General features: G+C 31.2%; 1 protein-coding gene across 1 annotated transcript; it reads right to left on the bottom strand.

Moving 5' to 3' along the window:
- Window positions 1-11,578: 11,578 nt before the first annotated feature.
- LOC137836543 (mediator of RNA polymerase II transcription subunit 25-like) lies at window positions 11,579-16,819 on the bottom strand. Its single transcript, XM_090301707.1, has 14 exons — window positions 16,631-16,819; window positions 16,005-16,035; window positions 15,555-15,606; window positions 15,163-15,293; window positions 14,862-15,062; window positions 14,710-14,775; window positions 14,370-14,511; window positions 13,456-13,775; window positions 13,288-13,341; window positions 13,089-13,117; window positions 12,716-12,790; window positions 12,533-12,623; window positions 11,844-11,930; window positions 11,579-11,709 (listed from the first exon to the last, which is right to left on the bottom strand). Exons 1-14 carry the CDS (start codon window positions 16,729-16,731, stop codon window positions 11,683-11,685), a joined length of 1,407 nt encoding a protein of 468 aa, XP_090157833.1. The 5' UTR covers window positions 16,732-16,819; the 3' UTR covers window positions 11,579-11,682.
- Between the last annotated feature and the right edge of the window lie 7,849 nt (window positions 16,820-24,668).

Raw genomic sequence — 24,668 nt, 5'->3', positions numbered from 1 at the left:
GCCCATAAACAAATCACAAAAAGAGGATAAGGGGGAGAAAAGCCAAGACGTTTTGTTTTCAGAAAACTAGTTTTGTTCACTCTCAGTATGGGACTCACTACGCCTTACTCCTTGGGTATTTTGGTCTGAAATTTTTACCAGACGTTCGTCACATAAGATTGGCAATAAATTTTTTTATCATCACTGCCAGGGCTGAAAGGAAGGTTCGTTTGTGTGTGAAACTGTTTGATTTTTTTCGTGGGCGAATACTCATCCATTTGACTTGAAATTTGTCGCGTTTTGTCCCAAATTCAGTGGAGATTCTTACATGGAATTTCAGGAAAAACTATTTCGGGAGAATTTTTCAGAAATTTTGTGCAAAGCAAGGCTATTCTCTACCGAAACTTGTGAAATTTCGCCCTACTTTCTGAAATTTTATTTTGGGTCCGTATTGCGCTGAAAAAATTCACACAAGTACTTTCATATGTTGTTTGCACCCAAGTAAGGAGGCACGTCCATAAAAAAAATCATAAAAAGAAGATACGGGGGAGAAAGGCCAGGTTCGTTTGTTTTCGATAAACCAGTTTTGTTCAACCTCGGTATGGGACTTACTACGCCTTACTCCTTGGGTTATTTGGTATGCAATTTTTACCAGACGTTCTTCATTGTGTCTACTGAGTTTTGGTTGAGATTTGAGCCCCAGATTCAATCCAAAGGATTGACAATAAAGTTTTTATTCATCACTGCCACGACTGAAAGGAAGGTTCGTTTGGGTGTGAAACTGTTTGATTTTTTTCGTGGGCGAATACTCTTCTGTTTGACCTGAAATTTGTCGCTTTTTGTCCCAAATTTAGTGGAGATTCTTACGTGGAATTTCAGGAAAAAACCATTTCGGGAGAATTTTTCAGAAGTTTTGTACAAACCAAGGCTATCGTCTACCGAAACCTCTGAAATTTCGCCCTACTTTCTGAAATTTTATTATGGGTCTGTATTGCGCTGAAATAATTCACACAAGTACTTTCATATGTTGTTTGCACCCAGGTAACGAGGCACATCCATAAAAGAATCACAAAATTAAGTTACGGGAGACAAAAGCTAGGACGTTTATTTTTCGGAAAACCTGTTTTGTTCACCCTCGGTCTAGGACTTACTACGCCTTACTGCTTGGGTATTTTGGTATGAAATTTTTACCAGACGTTCTTCACCGTGTCTACTAAGTTTTGGCTGAGCTTTGAGCCCCATATTTGTCCCACAAGATTGACAATAAATTTTTTATTCATTACTTTCAAGACTGAAAGGAAGGTTCCTTTGTGTGTGAAACTGTTTGATTTTTTTCGTGGGCGAATACTCATCCGTTTGACATGAAATTTTTCGCGTGTTGTCCCAAATTCAGTGGAGATTCTTACGAGGAATTTCAGGAAAAAACCATTTCGGGAGAATTTTTCAGAAACTTTGTGCAAACCAAGGCTATCCTCTACCGAAACTTGTGAAATTTCGCCCTACTTTCTGAAATTTTATTCTGGGCCCGTATTGCGCTGAAAAACACACAAGTATTTTCATATGTTGTTTGCACCCAGGTAAGGAGGCACGTCCATAAAAAAAATCACAAAAAGAAGATACGGGGTAAAAAAGCCAGGACGTTTTGTTTTCGGAAAACCAGTTTTCTTCACCCTCGGTCTGGGACTTACTACGCCTTACTCCTTGGGTATTTTGGTATTAAATTTTTACCTGACGTTCTCCACCGTGTGTACTGAGTTTTGGCTGAAATTTGAGCCCCAGATTCGTCCCACATGATTGGCAATAAATTTTTTATTCATCATTGCCAGGACTGAAAGGAATGTTCGTTTGTGTGTGAAACTGTTTGATTTTTTTCGTGGGCGAGTACTCATCTGTTTGACCTGAAATTTGTCGTGTTTTGTCCCAAATTCAGCGAAGATTCTTACGTGGAATTTCAAGAAAAAACCATTTCGGGAGAATTTTTCAGAAATTTTGTGCAAACAAGGCTATCTTCTACCGAAACTTATGAAATTTCGCCCTACTTTTTTGAAATTTTATTTGGGTCCGTATTGCGATGAAAAAATTCACACAAGTACTTTCATATGTTGTTTGCACCCAGGTAAGGAGGCACGTCCATAAAAAAATCACAAAAAAAAGATATGGGGGAGAAAAGCAAGGACGTTTTGTTTTCGGATAACAAGTTTTGTTCACCCTCGGTATGGGACTTACTACGCCTTATTCCTTGGGTATTTTGGTCTGAAATATTTACCAGACGTTCTTTACCGTGTCTACTGTGTTTTGGCTGAGATTTGAGTCCCAGATTAGTCCCACAGGATTCGCTATATATTTTTTATTCATCACAGTCAAGACTCAAAGGAAGGTTCTTTTCCGTGTGAAACTGTTTGATTTTTTTCATTGGCGAATACTCATCCGTTTGACCTGAAATTTGTCGCCTTTTGTCCCAAATTCAGTGGAGATTCTTACGTGGAATTTCAGGAACAAAACATATCGAGAGAATTTATCAGAAATTTTGTGCAAACCAATGATATCCTCTACCGAAACCTGAGAAATTTCGCCCTACTTTGTGAAATTTTATTTTGTGTTCGTATTGCGCGGAAAAAATTCACAGAAGTACTTTCATGTGTTGTTTGCACCTAGGTAAGGAGGCAAGTCCATAAAAAAATCACAAAAAGAAGATACGGGGGAGAAAAGCCAGTGTTCGGAAAACCAGTTTTGTTCACCCTCGGTCTGGAACTTACTACGCCTTACTCCTTGGGTATTTTGGTATGAAATTTTTACCAGACGTTCTTCACCGTGTCTATTGAGTTTTGGTTGAGAAGTGAGCCCCTGATTCGTCCCAAGATTGGCAATAAGTTTTTTAATCATCACTGCCAGGACTGAAAGGAAGGTTCGTTTGTGTGTGAAACTGTTTGACTTTTTTCGTGGGCGAGTACTCATCCGTTTGACCTGAAATTTGTCGCCTTTTGTCCAAAATTCAGTGGAGATTCCTACGTGGAATTTCAGGAAAAAAACCATTTAGGAAGAATTTTTCAGAAATTTTGTGCAAACCAAGGCTATCCTCTACCGAAACTTGTGAAATTTCGCCCTACTTTCTGAAATTTTATTCTGGGCCAGTATTGCGCTGAAAAAATTCACACAAGTACGTGGAATTTCAGGAAAAAAACCATTTAGGAAGAATTTTTCAGAAATTTTGTGCAAACCAAGGCTATCCTCTACCGAAACTTGTGAAATTTCGCCCTACTTTCTGAAATTTTATTCTGGGCCAGTATTGCGCTGAAAAAATTCACACAAGTACTTTCATATGTTGTTTGCACCCAGGTAAGGAGGCACGTCCATAAAAAAGATCACAAAAAGAAGATACGGGGGAGAAAAGCCAGGACGTTTTGTTTTCGGAAAACCAGTTTTGTTCACCCTCGGTCTGGGACTTACTACGCCTTACTCCTTGGTAATCTTGGTCTGAAGATTTTACCAGACGTTCTTCACCGTGTCTACTTAGTTTTCGATGAGAATTGAGACCCACATTCGTCCCACAGGATTGACAATAAATTTTTTATTCATCACTGCCAGACCTGAAAGGAAGGTTCGTTTGTGTGTGAAACTGTTTGATTTTTTTCGTGAGCGAGTACTCATCCGTTTGACCTGAAATTTGTCGCCTTTTGTCCAAAATTCAGTGGAGATTCTTACGTGGAATTTAAGGAAAAAACCATTTCGGGAGAATTTCTCAGAAATTTTGTGCAAAACAAGGCTATCCTCTACCGAAACTTGTGAAATTTCGCCCTACTTTCTGAAATTTTATTCTGGGCCAGTATTGCGCTGAAAAAAAATTCAAACAAGTACTTTCATATGTTGTTTGCACCCAGGTAAGGAGGCACGTCCATAAATAAGATCACAAAAAGAAGATACGGGGGAGAAAAGCCAGGACGTTTTGTTTTCGGAAAACCAGTTTTGTTCACCCTAGGTCATGGACTTACTACGCCTTACTCCTTGGGTATTTTGGTCTGAAATTTTTACCAAACGTTCTTCACCGTGTCTACTGAGGTTTGGCTGAGATTTGAGCCCCAGATTCGTCTCAAAGGACTAGCAATAAATTTTTTATTCATCACTGCCAGGACTGAAAGGAAGGTTCGTTTGTGTGTGAAACTGTTTGATTTTTTCGTGGGCGAGTACTCATCCGTTTGACCTGAAATCTGTCGCCTTTTGTCCCAAATTCAGTGGAGATTCCAACGTGGAATTTCAGGAACAAACCATTTCGGGAGAATTTCTCAGAAATTTTGTGCAAACCAAGGCTATCCTTTACCGAAACTTGTGAAATTTCGCCCTACTTTCTGAAATTTTATTCAGGGCCAGTATTGCGCTGAAAAAATTCACACAAGTACTTTCATATGTTTTTTGCACCCAGGTAAGGAGGCACGTCCATAAAAAAGATCACAAAAAGAAGATACGGGGGCGAAAAGCCAGGACGTTTTGTTTTCGGAAAACCAATTTTGTTCACCCTCGGTCTGGGACTTACTACGCCTTAATCCTTGGGTATTTTGGTTAGAAATTTTTACCAGACGTTCTTCACCGTGTCTACTGAATTTTGGCTGAGATTTGAACCCCATATTCGTCCCACAGGAGTGGCAATAAATTTTTTATTCATCACTGCCAGGACTGAAAGGAAGGTTCGTTTGTGTGTGAAACTGTTTGATTTTTTCGTGGTCGAATACTCATCCGTTTGACCTGAAATTTGTCGCCTTTTGTCCAAAATTCAGTGGAGATTCTTACTTGGAATTTCAGGAAAAAAAAAATTTGGGAGAATTTTTCAGAAATTTTGTGCAAACCAAGGCTATCCTCTACCGAAACTTGTGAAATTTCGCCCTACTTTCTGAAATTTTATTCTGGGCCAGTATTGCGCTGAAAAAAATTCACACAAGTACTTTCATATGTTGTTTGCACCCAGGTAAGGAGGCACGTCCATAAAAAAAATCACAAAAAGAAGATACGGGGGAGAAAAGCCAGGACGTTTTGTTTTCGGAAAACAAGTTTTGTTCACCCTCGGTCTGGGACTTACTACGCCTTACTCCTTGGGTATTTTGGTCTGAAATTTTTACGAGACGTTCTTCACCTTGTCTACTAAGTTTTGGCTGAGATTTGAGCCCCACATTCGTCCCACAGGATTGGCAATAAATTTTTTATTCATCACTACCAGGACTGAAAGAAAGGTCCGTTTGTGTGTGAAACTCTTTGATTTTTTTCGGGGGCAACTAATCATCCGTTTGACCTGAAATTTGTCGCCTTTTGTCCCAAATTCGGTGGAGATTCCTACATGGAATTTGAGGAAAAAACCATTTCGGGAGACCTTTTCAGAAATTGTGTGCAAACCAAGGCTATCCTCTACCGAAAATTGTGAAATTTCGCCATACTTTCTGAAATTTAATTATGTTTGCTGAAAAAATTCACACAAGTACTTTCATATGTTGTTTGCACCAAGGTAAGGAGGCACTTCCATAAAAAAAATCACAAAAAGAAGATACGGGGGAGAAAAGCCAGGACGTTTTTTTATCGGAAAACCAGTTTTGTTCACCCTCGGTCTGGGACTTACTACGCCTTACTCCTTAGGTATTTTGGTCTGAAATTTTTACCAGACGTTCTTCACCGTGTCTACTGTGTTTTGGATGAGATTTGAGCCCCAGATTCGTCCCACAGGATTGGCAATAAATTTTTCATTCAACACTGCCAGTACTGAAAGGAAGGTTCGTTTGTGTGTGAAACTGTTTGATTTTTTTCGTGGGCGAGTACTCATCTGTTTGACCTGAAATTTGTCGCCTTTTGTCCCAAATTTAGTGGAGATTCTTACGTGAAATTTCAGGAAAAATCCATTTCGGGAGAATTTTTCAGAAATTTTGTGCAAACCACCGAAACTTGTGAAATGTAACCCTACTTTCTGATATTTTATTCTGGGACCGTATTGCGCTGAAAAAATTCACACAAGTACTTTTATATGTTGTTTGCACCCAGGTGAGGAGGCACGTCCATAAAAAAAACCACAAAAAGAAGATACGGGGGAGAAAAGCCACGACGTTTTGTTTTCTGAAAACGAGTTTTGTTCACCCTCGGTCTGGGACTTACTACGCCTTACTCCTTGGGTATTTTGGTCTGAAATTTTTACGAGACGTTCTTCACCGTGTCTACTAAGTTTTGGCTGAGATTTGAGCCCCAGATTCGTCCCACAGGATTGGCAAAAAAAAATTTATTCATCACTACCAGGACTGAAAGAAAGGTCTGTTTGTGTGTGAAACTGTTTGATTTTTTTCGGGGGCGAGTAATCATCCGTTTGACCTGAAATTTGTCGCCTTTTGTCCCAAATTCGGTGGAGATTCCTATGTGGAATTTCAGGAAAAATCCATTTCGGAAGAACTATTCATAAATTTTGTGCAAACCAAGCCTATCCTCTACCGAAACTTGTGAAATTTCGCCCTACTTTCTGAAATTTTATTCTGGGTCCGTATTGCGCTGAAAAAATTCACACAAGTACTTTCATATGTTGTTTGCACCCAGGTAAGGAGGCACGTCCATAAAAAAAATCACAAAAAGAATATACGGGGGAGAAAAGCCAGGACGTTTTGTTTTCGGAAAACCAGTTTTGTTCACCCTCGGTCTGGGACTTACTACGCCTTACTCCTTGGGTATTCTGGTCTGAAATTTTTGCGAGACGTTCTTCACCGTGTCTACTATGTTTTGGCTGAGATTTGAGCCCCAGATTCGTCCCACAGGATTGGCAATAAATGTTTTATTCATCACTACCAGGACTGAAAGAAAGGTCCGTTTGTGTGTGAAACTGATTGATTTTTTTCGGGGGCGAGTAATCATCCGTTTGACCTGAAATTTAATGCCTTTTGTTCCAAATTTGGTGGAGATTCCTACTTGGAATTTCAGGAAAAAACTATTTCGGGAGAACTTTTCAGAAATTTTGTGCAAACCAAGGCTATCTACCGAAACTTGTGAAATTTCGCCCTACTTTCTGAAATTTTATTCTGGGACCGTATTGCGCTGAAAAAATTCACACAAGTACTTTCATATGTTTTTTCCACCCAGGTGAGGAGGCACGTCCATAAAAAAAATCACAAAAAGTAGATACGGGGGAGAAAAGTCAGGACGTTTTGTTTTCGGAAAACTAGTTTTGTTCACCCTCTGTCTGGGACTTACTACGCCTTACTCCTTGGGTATTTTGGTCTGAAATTTGTACCAGACGTTCTTCACCGTGTCTACTGAGTTTTGGCTAAGATTTCAGCCCCAGATTCGTCCCACAGGATTGGCAATAAATTTTTTATTCATCACTACCAAAACTGAAAGAAAGGTTCGCTTGTGTGTGAAACTGTTTGATTTTTTTCGTGGGCGAAAACTCCTCTGTTTGACCTAAAATTTATCGCGTTTTGTCCCAAATTCAGTGGATATTCTTACGTTGAATTTCAGGATAAAAAATATTTTGGAAGAATTATTCAGTAATTTTCTGCAAACCAAGGCTATCCACAACCAAAACTTATGAAATGTTGCCCTACTTTCTGAAATTTTATTCTGGATCCGAATTGCGCTTAAAAAATTCACACAAGTACTTTCATATGTTGTTTGCACCCAGGTAAGGAGGCACGTCCATAAAAAAATCACAAAACGAATATACGGGGCAGAAACGCCAGGACGTTTTGTTTTCGGAAAACCAGTTTTGTTTTCCCTCGGTCTGGGACTTACTACGCCTTACTCCTTGGTAATCTTGGTCTGAAGATTTTACCAGACGTTCTTCACCGTGTCTACTTAGTTTTCGATGAGATTTGAGACCCAGATTTGTCCCACAAGATTGGAAATAGATTTTGTATTAATCACTGCCATGACTGAAGGGAAGGTTCGTTTGTGTGTGAAACTGTTTTGATTTTTTTCGTGTGCGAATACTCATCCGTTTGACCTAAAATTTGTCACGTTATGTCCCAAATTTAGTGGAGATTCTTACGTGGAATTTTAGGAACAAACTATATTGGGAGAATTTTTCAGAAATTTTGTGCAAACCAAAGCTATCCACAAACTAAACTTCTGAAAATTTGCCCTACTTTCTGAAATTTTTTCTGGGTCTGTATTGCGCTTAAAAAATTCACACAAGTACTTTCATATGTTTTTTGCACCCAGGTAAGGAGGCACGTCCATAAAAAAGTCACAAAAAGAAGGTACGGAGGAGAAACGCTAGGACGTTTTGTTTTCGGAAAACCAGTTTTGTTCACCCTCGGTCTGGGACTTACTACGCCTTATTCGTTGGGTATTTTGGTCTGAAGATTTTACCAGACGTTCTTCACCGTGTCTATTTAGTTTTGGATGAGATTTGAGACCCAGATTTGTCCCACAAGATTGGCAATAAATTTTGTATTAATCACTACCATAACTGAAAGGAAGGTTCGTTTGTGTGTGAAACTGTTTGATATTTTTCGTGGGCGAATACTCATCCGTTTGACCTGAAATTTGTCGCGTTTTGTCCCAAATTCAGTGGAGATTCTTACGTGAAATTTCAGGAAAAAAATATTTCGAGAGAATTTTTCAGAAATTTTGTGCAAACAAAGGTTATCCTCTACCATAACGATATTAAATTTAAACATTTTATAAAAAATAATATTATTATTTAGAAGGAAAATATCACTGTAAATAATCACTAAATGAAAATTCATTTGAGAAAAAAAAAATAATTATTATTAACTAAAAAATTATTAATATCTATAATATTATTTTATTATTTTATTGATAATTAAAAATATTGGTAACTAATTAGAAATCAATTTAAAAATTAATTTAAATTTGTTATTAATTAATTATATACTAGATATTTGATAGTTTTATAATTTTTAATTAAATTTTAATCAATTTCTAATATAATTATGTAATTCACATTACTTTGATATATTAATAAGTTATTTAGTTATATGTAGCATTATGCGTAATTTTATGTCTAACACCTTTTATTATTATTAATATATATATATGTGATATTAAAATTCAATAGAAATATATATTTTTTATACTATTCAAGTATACTTGAAATAAATTATTAAAAATATACGTATAATCACAAGCGCCATCTTATATTTAACTTTTATATTTTTTAAACTATCTTACACATTGAATAACATGAATTATAAAATATAAAACATTGAAATACTAATAAATGTTAAAATTTTAAAATTAAAATATCAACTCTCACATAGTTTTTATCAAAAGAACTATGTAATCCTTAATTTGTTGTAAATGTAAGGAATCCAAATAAATAATTTCATAAATATTTTTCTTTATAAGAAATAATTAATTTTAAATAGTTTTTACATATTTTTTTTAAAATTTTTAGGGAAAAATAAATATTTTAAAATTATATTAATTTTGTATATTTAATTAAAGATAGTGGTTAAAAATGTTAATACCTACCATACACATAATCGACTCCCTAATCCAAACTTAATTATAAGATTTTTTTTAAAATATTGTATCTGATTTAGTAGATTAAAAGGATTCATACAAACTTAGTAAATTAAATAAATGAAGATTTTTTTTTTTTTACAAAAAGCACATAAAGAGTTATCATCTCAACCAGGTAAATTATCCTATGTATCATACTATACTAGGACGGCACCTAGAGTAACTAATCATACCACAAAAAGTTTAATATCATCATCACATAAAATTGAATATAATTCATAAAAATTCTTCCAATATTTCCTTACTAGTTATATTATAAATAAAAATATTATTGTAAGATGAGTAAGTGAAAAAAAACACATAATCTTCAAAAGCAATCAATTAAAGAAAAAAGATAATTATTATATATAAACTATTATATTCTTTTTATCGTGTGAGTGTGCTGATCTCAGTTATCCTTATTTCATTATTTTGTTTGATTGATGTATAAATTGACTTGGATAAGGATTAGTTCCTTGAGTATGATATGAAGTTAGTGTTGTTAATCTCAATTATTTTGTTTGGTTGATTCTATATTTCAATTTTTTCATGAATTATTTATCAAAATGAATGATTTTAATTCATGAAATTATATTTTTAAATATATCTAACACTATTATATGGAATTTACCCGTTTTCTCCCCGGATCGAGATATCCCCTCTTTCACCCCAAAAGAGAATGATTCAATCATAAACATAAAAAAAATTGGGTAGCGAGTGTAATAAAGTACAATTCTATCCATTTTTGAATTTTTAGATAAAATCTCCAAATTATTACTCGAAATTATGAATAATTTATGGTTGGCTTAATTGGACCAAGAAAATCAAGAGTATATATTAAATTCATATATCAAGAGTATATATTAAATTCATATTTATATTCTAATTTGTCCAAAATTATAATTGGGATTTGATTTTATAAATGATGATTTTCAATTAATAGAAAAAATTGATGACATTATAGATTATTTACTAATAAATTTTTTTTATCAGCTATTTACTTATACATAATTATAATTTTTTTTACAATTATCTTAAATACCTATTATATGATAAATATATAATAAATTAATAAGAAAACCAATTAATTTTTCTGATTAATAGTCTCTTATTGTTCATTAAATCTATAAAACTTATACATCTCAAAATAAAAATAGAAGTACAATAATAGTGATATAATGTGACCCTTGGTGATTTTGCTTGAAAGCCAACTTTCATGTCCTACTCCTCCAAGACCTTTAAACCTATGCTTATGCTTCTGGACTATACCACAATCATAGACACAACCACACATGAATTGGATGCAACAAATGACATGCTTCAATGGAATACATTTATAGGCAAATTAAATCTACAAGTATTTTATCTTACAACACAATCCAATCCTTAATTGCTCCAGGGCTTGGTTCTGTCAACTTATATTTTATTAAAGGAATATGCTAAAATGTTCTTTCAAGTCACTTCCGAATCTTTTAGCCTTTTTCTTCTGTTTCTTTCTGTGGTGTATAGAGTGACAAAAACACTTCAACACTCAAGTCAGTATTATTCGATTTACAAGTTCAAGATTAAAACAATTATTATCTTTCACTATAGGGATCCCTTTCCTATTTATAGTTTTCTGGTGGACTTTTCTCTGTGTCAAGATCAGTGCAGGCTTAATACTTATTTAATCACACTTTTAGTGCTTAATTAGCTTTTATTTCTTAATCACACTTTTAGTGCTTAATTAGCTTTTATTTCCAGTTATTCGGCTTCTAAGTTTATTGGTGCTTGGGAGTACATTTTATTAAAGAAATATGCTGAAATAAATAAAAAATGAGAAGAATTCTGATACTTTGTTGATCAACAGTTAAGACTAGTTTCTCAATACAATATTATTGAGGAGTAAATAAAGTTATCTGGGCTCCCTCATTGTGGAGAACAAATGGTTATTTACATTTAATGCACTTGAAATTTAAAATAGAAAAGCTAATAAATGATCAAACTTCAGCAATTGACTAACTTGCTCCTAAGTTAAAGGTGTCTGTCACACACTTTCTATAGGGAACTTATTTAACAAATTGAAACAATAAAAGATAAAAGCCATATACATTTCCTAAACTGCTATATCTTTGATAAAGAGGATAAGGGGAGCATGATATGATTGATCTCTCCTTTTAATGCTCTTTTAAAACCACAACAGCTCCTTTAAATTGCAGTTTTATCTTCTCTTCATTTGCATACTCAAATCCTTTCAATAAATGTAGTACCCTGCCATTTATTGATTAGTCAAAATCAAAGTATTGAAAAAAGAACAAAAGGTCACAACATATGTGTGTAGCTAAATGTTCATAAGACAACCTAAGGAGAATAATGATGTGAAATCCTATTTACATTACACTCACCTCAGGGAAGACTATTCCTACGTAGTAGTGTCGGTTTTTTGTTGGAGATATGATCAAAATCTGAGAAGGGAGATTAACTTTCGCACACTGCACAGAGATATCTAACATCAGTGGGGAAAAAACCAAGCAGAAAATGAATCCTCTTCATGCTCCAAAGTAAATTATAATTAGTTCTGAAATAAAAAGGCAATGCAATTGATATCTTTTGATTAGGAAATGAAGCTCTGGTAAATGGAGATAACAGGTTTTTTTGACAGTGGTGTTCTATGAAGCTCGGACACGCCATTTAAGAGACGTGTTTGTGTCGGATACACATATCAGATACCGACACTTGTAGAATATGTATCGGTGAAGGGTCGAATTCAAAAAATATTGGTTGGATCTTTGACAATTCTAGCACAGTTCTAATACAATTTTAAAAATGACAAATGCATTAATTTTCTAAAAACTTAAGCTAATCGTATAAATTTTGATTAAGGAACAAATCATTTTAAACCAACCATAAGAAACATTTTTTTACCACAAAAAAAAAACAGAGACATACTTGTGCACATAAATCTTTATTGTCAATTTATATAATTCACAATTATATAATATATAAATTTGTGTTTTTGTGTCTTATATTTTGGAGATTATATGTATCGAAGTGTCTGTGTACTACATAGGTGTTGTTATAAGTATGGACTAACCAGGTTTTTGTTCGTGAGATGTTCGAAGAAGTCTAGGTTGTTGAAATACAATATGTCGAAGAAAACATAATCGATGGGTCCATGACAAATCCTGCATTTAAATGTTATTGAAGATATGTAAGATTCGAGAAAAAAGGAAGTGATAGTTTAAGTAGTAGCAATGACATTGTTCCATAAAATTACGTTATCGTATAGTCGATAGATTTCTGAGGTAAATAGAAGGATATCTCTAGCCTACTCGACCACTCGCTAGTTAGCCTGCAATGAACAACAAAAGCAGATTATTGTGATGTTGGACACTATTTTTGCATTTAACCAAATTATGTTTGAGACATGATTTCTGTTATTCAATTTTTATTTACTCAAACCATGGATTAGAGCCCCAAGTTTTCATTTAGAAAGTGATCCTGCAGAATTTTTTGTTCATTTCTGCTATTATCATCAAAGATCCATTGACATTGAGATAAATAGATATCATTTATAGCTATTGGAAAAATGTAACAATAAGGATTTCTCAAAAAACTTAAGATTGAGAATACATGGAAGGAAAACTTACTTGGAAAGTGATGTTGCTCTTCTGAGGGCCTGTTTCATGGGTAGAAAGAGGAGAACAAATCAGCTATTATAACTAACTGCCATAATTAATAGAACTTTGATTGTTAAAAGGCCAGAACTTAAGTCACTGTTGATCTTGTTTAACAAAGTAATTCTAGGCCAAGAAAGATGATTTTAGAGATTAATTGATTCTATCATACCTTTCCTCTCTGAGTGTTTGTGCGATTCATCTGCATTTTTCCAATCAAAGTTCCCTAGAGAGGCACAAGAGAAAATGTCATTGTAAACCAAAGATTAACTGTTTCTTCACTAGTACACAGTCTAGAAACAAATATGATCTAAGAGAAAGTAGCATAAGAAAAATGTACCTCCCATGCTTGCACGAGGTTTTGAGAAAATGTAGAAGATGGTTGTGGAGGCCAAAAATCATGGGGATTAAACTCGGGTGTTATGGGTGCAGGTGGAACCCCAGTTCTTGGTCCAAACACAGGTCTACCATATCGATCAAACTCTGCTACCTGGAATGGAAGATGTGGACGCCTACTCCTGCTAGTACCAGTACTAGCATATGGAAGAATTGGTGGTGATAAGCATGGTTGAGTATTAACTATGTTTCCACTTGACTGAAGAAACATGGAGTCATCAGCTGGTGAAGCACCCATTGCATCAACCATCTTAGCAACTTCTTCTGAAAATATCAAAACAAAATGAAGTGAAGGGTGTTTCATATATCACTTGGCACATTGCAAATGCACGATTAAAAAACAGTATCATCCATTCCAAAGTTTTCATAGTGTCTATAGACGAAAAAATAGCAGTAAGCTACACATGGTTGGAAGATTTATTATAATGGTTAGTATTAAAATTCAGATAATAGTTTGAAGTTTTGTTCAGCCAAGAAAGCTGAGATTTGTAGACAAGTCTTTTCTTATTGGCCACCTATATGAGATAAAGTGGAACCAAGAGCTAAATTTTCCGTCTACTACTCAGATGCTGATAAATAATAGTTCATTGCTAATGATACATGTACTTCTAGCAAACAGTGAATGGTAAGAAGCATAAAAAGGATATAACATGCAATGCTTCATTTCACAAGAATGGCATTACTTCAACAAGTAAAGCTTGCTATAGTTAGTAGTAAAAATTTTCTAGTTTATAAGCCAACAAACAGATACAAATCAGTCAGAGGAGGTAAAACTTGATACTAAACATTAAACAGGAAAAAAAGTCACTTTAATAAGAAAATGATAAGAGAAGGATAATAAACAAAGAGGGAGAGAACCTTCTTCTATGGCTGGATCTACTCTTCTTTTCCCACGAAGGGCATCATGTGCCTCCTTAAAATTTCTTGCCAATAGAACATTCAACTCGCCAATTCTAATATTAGAAATTGGAGTGTTTCCCAGTGGAGAATCAATATTTCCCTATAAAAGAAGGGAAAAAAAGGTTATGTACCAACCAAAACATATATGAATACCATGTTGTTCTAAATATGCAACACAACTAGGACTTTCTGACATGGAACATGCCACTAGATATCTCATTCAATAGATACCTTAAACCAGCTTAACAAATAAGAGATTAGTGAAAGGATGCTAATTATATGAGAGATAAACTTATACCATATTGAATATCACTTCATAAATTGGATGTTGCACTGGGGATATTATTGAAAGGGACACTGCTAGCTGCATGTAGTAACAAGAGCAGAGTCAGTAAAAATAGAAGGCTATCATTGGGTAAAACAAGTAAGAACAGAGTTCCAAAAGATTACCGGGCCAAACATTTCTGCCATCTCACAAAAATCAACATTTAAAGTATGCAACTGTGTGCCAGAAATTCTTCCTTGATTAATCTCTGGCACAGAGACTGACATTCTCCTAGGAACAGGGTCACCAGCTGCTATAAGAATAAAATGTCTTCTCTCGTTGTAGTATTCTTTTTCTGTCATGACATTAGACGGTCTTGGAAACAACTGGGTAGACCATGATTCAATTGCACATTGTTATTTCCCAATTTTATACTACAATGCTTAATAAGGAGTAAAAGAAGCATGTGTTAACATATATATATACCACTAAGGCCTCTGCAAGACCTTGCACTATGGTGTGCTGGTTTTCGTTGTTTCCATTGAAAACCAGTGATGGTAGCACAGCCAGAAAGTCATCCACCTCTTTTGTCCAATAGATATATTGGAATCCCAACCCTGTGTAAGGGACACAAAGAAACATATTTAGGATTTCTGCTCCAATATGTATAAAAAGTTACTGAGGAATGAGTCTCTCCAATATGAACAAAAGAAATTATCCTATGTATGATGTGTGTGTTACTAAGGGAATGAACCAGATAATTAACATTACATGTGATAAGGTTAAAGGCAAAAATAATTAGTACAAAGTTGTTATTAATTGAATTGAACAAGGCATATCTTATATATACTGAAAGTAAAAGATAAATGAAGTAATACCTGGATTGGAGTTGGCATTGTACATAACCAGACCTACCTGTGCATTTGCTCCCTGTAAACAAAAGGCAAGATCATTTGTCTTGTGGATTTGAAAAACTAGACTGTATTTGTATAGAGAAATAATACAATGACAACCTGTTTCAGTATACAACCCTGTTTCTGTGCCGATTTTGAATGAAATGAGAAAAATATTCTTTCTTCATATCATCAATCAGAAATTATATACTGGAATATATCATTCCTCTCGTATCTTCACATCTGAAGAGCGTAGTTGTTTCTTTAATTCTGATATTATATTTAATTTATGTGCCCCTTCAGACCAAAACACAAAGATGTAGGAATGACATATGGTTTTGGTTTTGAAATCAATCAATTTCTGTAAACTATGTGCATTTTTACAGAAAAGATCAAACCATAAAAAAATTCAAATACAGAAAGACTATAAATTACCTCTTCTCCTGAGTCCTCCTCAAAGAAGGACCTGCATAGAAGAATTAGTTAATTAATGCAGATACATGTGTGAGCAAATTCAGTTCAAAGAGTTACAAATTTAAATTTTAAATTGAGTAAATAAATTAAGCCATCCAGAGAGAGAGAAAATTTTAAGATAGAAATGAGCCATGGAGACTAACCTTTTAAACATTAAAGAAAGGAAATTTTGGTATATCTTTGATATATTTTGATATTTTGTTGTTCATCATATAAAAATATAATATTTTTATAAAATTATTCGCATTGCTTCAATTCAATTTTAATATATATCTATCAACAAAGCAATTCAATTAAGTAAAAGTCATAAAAAATTCTCCGTCGTCTTCCCCCCACTGATGTTAAAGTCATGGTTTTTACTTATAAAAATGACTAATTTTCATCATGGTACTCAAATCCAAGAAAAAGTTCTGCACTTTATAGATAAAAATTCTTTAAAAAAAAGGGTAAGAAAAAGTTTCCGGAAACACACAATAAAAAAAAGATCTCTTAAAACATTTCTTCAAGCATATATGATTAAAAATGCAGCATGCATGAGATGAAACAAATTATGATGGATGGTATATGAGCATCAACAATTTCGACACCTGACAATCTTTTCGAGACAGACTGAGAAAATGTTGGTCCAGTAAGGACCCATGGCTGAGTTTCCATCTACTATTATGTTTAACCATTTCTTAATTGACATTGAATTCTCTGGAACTGAAATCTACTGAAAACAAGAGAAATTGAAGAACATGGAGAGAATGGTAGAGGCAAGAGATGAGATTGAGAATGAAGAAGAAGGAGCAGTATTTGGTTGTTATATAGCACTAATGTTCCCTACACGAAGTGAATTTTAAGTCTAACTCAACTTTATAAAACTGACTTATAAAGTGAAGTTTGCACCCACTTATATACTATGAAATATCATTACTTTTAAGGATCTGTTTGTTTCTATGGATGTACTATTCACAAGCATAGATGAGAAGATATATCACTTATTTAAATTCATGGTGGTTTTGTGAAGAAGAAAATAAGAGGATATAAGTGTGAACAGTAAATCTATTCTCCCCTTGAAATAAATAGAACTAACGCAAATATTTTAATAAAATAAAATAATAAAAAAATATATAATTATTTATAATAAACAAATTTTTTACAATCTAAACACACTCACTTTTTTCACATTTCTCTCTCAAATCTTTACATATCCAATCTTTCAAATTCTCACACTTCCACTCCTCAATCCAAACAGAACCTAAGAGACATGAGATCTCTAACGCACGGCTTATTAATATAAAATTAACTTACTTTACTTCTCTTTTCATGCATGGATGACACGTAGTAACAATTATTTTCTCACAAATTTACTCTCAGGTACCCAATTCAAACATACTCACTTTCTTCACATTTTTCTCTCAAATCCTCACACGTCCACTCCATCAAATCTTCACACTTCCACTCTCAATCCAAACAAAACCTAAGAGATGTGAGATCTTCTAAACAAATTAACTTACATTACTTCTCTTTTTCATGCATGACGTAATAACAAATATTTTCTCACAATTTCATTTTAACATACTCCAATCCAAACACACTCATTTTCTTCACGCTTCTCTCTTAATCCTCACACATCCACTTACTCAAATTCTCACATTTTTACTCCTCAATCCAAACAGAACCTGAAAGACGTGAGATCTCCAACACACGGTTCAACCCTCATTAATATAAAATTAACTTACTTTACTTCTCTTTTTCATGCATGGATGACACGTGGTAACAAATATTTATAATCATTCACAAATTTAAGACTTATTAAATTTTAACTACTAAATATTTATAATCATTCATAAATTTAAGACTTAATTAAATTTTAACTGCCTCCTGGTGATTATCAATCAAGTTTTTATTAAAAAAAACTTAGTTATATTAAGTACTTCACCAGGTTGGGTTAAATAGGAGTTTTCTTCATCAGGTTGGGTTAAAATTAACATTGATGGAGCTGTTAGGGGTTATCCAGGTCTTGTCACTTATAGAGGTATTTTTTGTGGGAGTATGGGGGAGTTTATTGGAGCTTTCTCTAAGTTTCTTGACGTTCAGACTTGCTTTGGTTGCTGAATTTTATGGAGTTATATATGCTTTGGAGGAAGCTCAAAAGTGGAGACTTACTAATGTCTGGCTGGAATGTGACTTTGTCTTGGTTTGTGTTGCATTTACTGCTAGGACACAAATGTTCCTTGGATGTTTCGTAATCGATGGAATACGTCTTAATTACTGTGGAAAAATCAAGTTTAGGATTACTCATATTTTTTGTGAAAGGAATGCGTGTGTTGATAAGTTGGTTAATTTAGAATTTATTCATAGAGAATCCTTTCATTAGTATAATAGGCTTCCATCTATTCTTATAATTTTTTATTAATAGTTATAGTCTACCTATGTATAGTTTTTGTTAACATATGGGTTTTGGTCTAGTCCTCCCATATTTTTGTACTTTTTTTAATAATATTTTTTTTTATGTGATGACAAATGATTGTTGTTACCTTGAGATGTCAAGTAGCATAATGATACCTAACATGAAAGTTTTTTTTATAAAAAAAAAAAACCAACAAGGCAAGATGAGTGAGTTGGTTGGAGACAAAAAAACAAAAATAACAATCACATCATCTAGTTGACGACAAAATTAAATAAGATAATACTTAAATAAATATAAAAATATATTTAAATACTTCATAGAATGAACATTTTTAACAATAAATAAATTAAAAATATAAAAATTTATAATATACTTAAATTTAATTAAACCTAAATTATTTATTATGTTATGATCGAAGGACAATAATACTTTAACAACCCAAATTAATTTATATAAGAATTTAACGCTCACTGTTTTAATATGCATACTCTCTTTTTCTTTATAATTATAAAAATTTATTTTTTATTAATGTTTTTGTTACCTTAAAGTTTCACAAATTTTTCTTTCTATTTAATTTTTATTTTAGAAATATAAGAATATATTAATTACTCTTTTATTATTTATATCTTTTAAAGTTTCACAAAAGAGTTTTGTTTTTATTTAAGCTTAATTATCCTTGTATTAAAGGGTAAAAATCAATTTTATCTTTTAAATTTTAAAAAATTTAATGTCATCCCAACTTTTTTTTAAAAACTTGAATTTGGTCCTAACTTTTTCTTAAAAACTTTTGTGTAGTCCTAACTTTTTTTAAATAATTAAATTTTGTTGTTCGAATTTTTTCAAAATGATTTAATATGATAATAATAATATATATATATATATATATAATTCAATGTATAATGACAAAATCATTGAGGTAATTCTGTTTTGAGGAGGAAAATTAAAAAGGGAAAAATAACATTGAATCGTTTTACAATGAATTTCTTTCAAAAGATACTTTGTAGAAAAGATAATTTATCTAAATTATAATTTCCTTAATTATATTTTAGTTCTTAAACCTTACATGAATTTACTTTCAGGTTCTTAAATTTTAAAAATATTTTATTTGATTAAATTTAATACAAAATATAAGTTAAGTATTTAAATATTAAATTTGAGAGATTAAAATAAATTTCAAATAATTTTGAAACTTAGAAAAAAAAATATTTTTAAAAAATTGAACACCTAAAGTAATTTTGAAAAATAATATGAAACCAAAATTGAATTTACTTTAAATTCCAAAGGAAATATAATTAAGCTTTTATTATTTATATAATTTATTTATGTTATTTATTACTGTTTTCAGAAAACTGTTTAGAATATTAATGTTTATTAATTTAAGCAACGGAAGTATTACGACAGTTTAACTTTGGAAACATAATATTAATTGTTTACAATTTTGTTCCTTATTTAAAAAGATTATCACTTTAGTAGCAATAAACTATATTATATTTTAAATATTTCAAACAATAAATATGTTGCATATTTATTTATTGTAAGTGTTTCCGTTTTGAAAATAAACGCTCAAATGAATACTAATAAAATAAATAAACATTAAACACATTTATTATTTAAGATATAATTTAATGATTGCATTTATAGTATTTTAAAATAATTACGTGTGCCACACAAAAAATATCCGTTGATATGAGCAATCTATCTATGAAATACGGACACTGACATGACACGGATACAGATACGGAGATACGTATAATCTCTAAAATGTAGGACACGGGACACGGATCTATATATTATATAATTTTGAATTATATAAATTGAAAATAAATATTTATGTGCAAAAGTATGTTTCAGATTCTTTTGGGAGCAGGAAGATATTTTTTATGACTATTCAAAAGAATTTGTTCTTTATTTTTATAATCATAATACAAATTTATACAATAAATTTGAGTTTTTAGAAAATTATTGTATTTATACCTTTTAAAATTGTGTTTGAACCGTGTTAAAATTTTAAAAAATCCAACAAATATTTTTTGAATTGAAGACTTACGAGTGTCGACACCGATACATGTGTCCGTCACGAATACGTCCATTTAAAAAAAGTGTCTGAACCTCATATTATACCATCATAGTAATGACAATATTAAGTTTTTACAATAAAAATATACATTGTAGACATGACATTGGTGTTAATGAATATTGTAGACATTGATAAAAAAAAATAATAATCATATAATAATCTTAATTGAAAATATGCAATTCACGTTCACCGAAACATAATTTTACATTATCAAGAAAATTTTAATTAATATTGAGGGAGAAATAATAGTTATCTATTATAACAACAAAATAATCTTAACAATTTAAATAAAAAAATAAATTCTATCAATATTAATAAAAAAATATTTAATTATTCTTTTAGTTTCTATATTAAAGATATTTCATCCCACATATTAAAAATTCAAAAATATCCAAAGACAATACAAAGAAAATTCAATCACTTTTTAGAATTTAATTTCTTTCAAATATTCTAATCCAAACAATATATTTTATTATAAAGTATTTTATATTCTGTATAAAAAAAATATCCTTATAAAGTTATCTGTCCAAACAAATAGTTAGCCTGTTTGGATGACCCACTTTTAAAAGAAATAGTTTCAATTTTAAAAAAAAATGAAAATAATATTAATATATATAATAACTATATTTAAAATTAATTTCATCTTTGTGAATTAAATTTTAAAACATGTATGTCAATATTTGTTTCATCACATTAAATAATATTAAAATTTTAATTTGTTAGTATATATTTCAGTTATTTTAAAAATAATATAAATTACATTACCTTATTCAAATTAATAATATAAAATGTACAAAAATTGAATTAAATTGTCTAAATTAAATATTTTAAAATAAATAAATAAATAAAATTCCTTGAGTCTCCACCTTACAAGACTGAAGGAGTGATGAAGAGTTCTCCACTGTCTTCATTTTCTGCATCTTCCATTGTTTCTTCACTTTTATCTTATTTTCAGTTCCAGAGAATTCAATGATAACTACCTAAGAAATACTTGAACTTGTAATTTACTACTATGTTTAAGCACTTCTTAGTGGTAATTATTAAACCCTCCAGAACTGAAACCTAAGAAAAACAAGAAATAACAAAGGAATAATTGAAGAAGAAACAGAAAAATGAGAGAGATTAATAGTTACTACAAGAAAAATATTAAATAAAAAATAATTTTAAAAATTAAAATAATTAATTATTATTTGACTTAGTTACTATTTCACTAAGTTAGAGATATTTTATAAACTAAAACAATTATTAGTTTCTAAAGTAGTTTTTATTATTAATAAAAATTTATAAAATAGTTTTTAAATTGGTATCTAATCTCTTAATTATCAAGTTACTTACTATTTTATAGTCTAAATTACTATCTATTAGTATTTTAGAGATCAATTTAAAATCTAAAATATTAATAACTAAAATTTAAATAGTTAGTGTAGATACCAATTTAAAAATTATTTTATAAATTTTTATTAATAATAAAAATCACTTCGTATATCAATAATTTTTTAATCTTTAAATTAATATATAATTTAATTAATATAATAATTAATTATTTTTTATTTTTAAATTTAATTAATATAAAATTAATTATCTCATCTTCACCCAATGGTATATAAGGATCTCGTCTTTATCAAATGTTTGGACATTTCGTTGCAAACATGAAAAAAAGAAAAGATTGCAAACATACATTTTGAACTTAGATATGCACCAAATTAATTTTGAAATTTTCAACATTGATTTTCATTCCAGAATTAGAATTTTCAAATTGAAAAATATATTATGAAAAAAGAAATCCATAAAACTTTTTGCATTCTGAAAATAAAACTCCAAAAAACAAAAATCCAGAAAAGTATTATGGAAATTCAAATTCAAAAATATATTTTGGAAATCCAACTCCAAAAATCTAGAAAAGTGTTCTAGAAATCTAAATTATATGTATTTCAGAAATCTAAATTTGAAAAATTCAGAAAAGTATTCTAAAATTTCAAATTTAGAAAATCTAAAAAAGTATATCAGAAATCCAAATTGGAAGTATATTTCAAAAATTCAAATTTAAAATACATTTTGCCATGCATCACACTCCTAAAAGTGATTTATTCTAAATTGTAAGAAAAATTATATTTGTTCTAAACTGTGAAATCAAAAAATTCAAAACAATATTTTAGATTATACAATCTATATCTATAGTATGACTTTCTAAATTTATTTTAAATTATACAATATTAAACTTTAGAATCATATAATTCAAAAATAAAAATTATATTTTAGACTAAATATATTTTAGATTGCATAATAAAAAATATAGCTTAAAATAATATAATATAAAATTCACATTTGTATGTTAATTTTCAAATTAAAAATACATTTACAATAATTTATAGTATAAAGTCAACTTTAAAACCTTACGGTATATATAAATAAATAAATAAAGGGTATTTTCATCTTTACAATAGTAGTGATAGAGGTGCAGGAAGAATCTGCAAAAAGCAATTGCCTTAATTTGAGAGGTTGTATGGCTCAATTTGAAAATTGGGCCGCGGGAGAAAAATCAATACAATCCGGTAAAGCAGTTTCTTCCTGCACCCCTACATTTTTCTTATTGCACCCTACAAGGTTGCGCAAAGACGAAAATGTCCCTATATAAACTGTACATTTATTTATTTTTTGTATTCCAGATTATGAAATTCAGTAAATTTTCGAACTCTTGGATTGATGCTTCCGATAGTGTTAATCCAAATCCAAAATAAAAAAAAATGCAAAACATCCATTCAAAAAACCATTCTGGATCCGTCAATCCGTAATTCAAAATATGTATTCCGGATTCAGAAATCCATAATTGAAAAAAATCATTCAGGATCCACCAATCCGTAATAGAAATTAGGCTTCCGGATTCAGCAATCTTGAAATAAATAATTTATGCAAACTTTGCTTTCGGAACACCCTCATCCAGAATGCAACATGATTCACTTTCAGATTGATTGAATCCGTAGCACGGTCCCAGATCCCAAAATTGTGGGGGTCAGTTTCAGAATTTACAAAATTGTGAGGGTGTGCATGAAAAAAAATGTAGGGATGCAGAAAGAAAGTGTCATCCGGCAAATGTTCCTTGCACACAACACTTTTCAACTTGCATCCAACATAATTTCAAAAAATTCCGAAAATATTTTTTATTTTAGAAATAAAAATCCAAAATTGAAAATAATGCATTCAAAAAAATATGAACCAAATTTTCTATAAACCAAACCGAATCAAATTTTAAAACCAAAACCATTTTCGGAAAAAAAGCGGAGCAAACAACTTTTTGAAAACGGTTTAAATTGAATCGGAACAATCCCAGAGAGATTCGGTTTATTTCACTTTTTTGAAAAAAATCGAACCGTACAATTCAAATGATATAAAAGGGTCAAATCAAACATTTCTTTTATATGGTTCAATTTAAAAACAAAACAATTTTGCATATTAAGAACCCTAAAACTTGCAAAAGGAATTAACACAAAAAGCGGAAAAGAATAAATAAGAAAAGTATAAAAAAGGGAATAAAAAGGTTACCTTCTCCAATCAGTGTTGTGTTGTTGAGAAACTTTGCAATCACCGATCTCCACATTTCCCCAATTTTGGGTTCTTCTACTTCTCTCTCACTCATTTTCTACTTTCTTCCACTGTCACTGCAACCTTTTTAGAGTAATTAAGCAAAAAGAGGGTTGATTTTTAGTGAAAGAACAAAATGGTGATGATGGTGGCTAGAAGAAAAGCTTGAAGCAGAGGAATAAGAGAAAAGGTTTGGTTGCCCTAAATCCAACGACCCAAAACACACTACTTCCTCAACCATTACATTAAAATTAAATGAATCAAATAATGCATTAATATTTCTTAAAATTCAATAACTATTTTTCAATTTGTCTTAATAAAATAATTGGCACCTTGTACGTTTCATTGTTTGTTTATTGTAAAATTCAAGCGTTATAGTTTTGTTTTTTACACAATATTAAATTTTAAAGATAAATTTACACGTATAATACTTCAATTTTTACATAGTTTTACATGTGTCTAATTTCAAAATTAAAAAAAAAATTGTCCATATCATAAAATATCAAATAAAATTACAACTTCTGCAAAAAAAAAAAACATAGTATCATCTTTATGAAGTGGAAATGCAAATGAG

Source organism: Phaseolus vulgaris, chromosome 4 (assembly GCF_051622355.1).
Source record: "Phaseolus vulgaris cultivar YP4 chromosome 4, ASM5162235v1, whole genome shotgun sequence".
NCBI classification, from domain to species: domain Eukaryota; kingdom Viridiplantae; phylum Streptophyta; class Magnoliopsida; order Fabales; family Fabaceae; genus Phaseolus; species Phaseolus vulgaris.
Note: the sequence above shows the minus strand (reverse complement) of the source record. Positions and strands in the feature narration are given on the sequence as shown.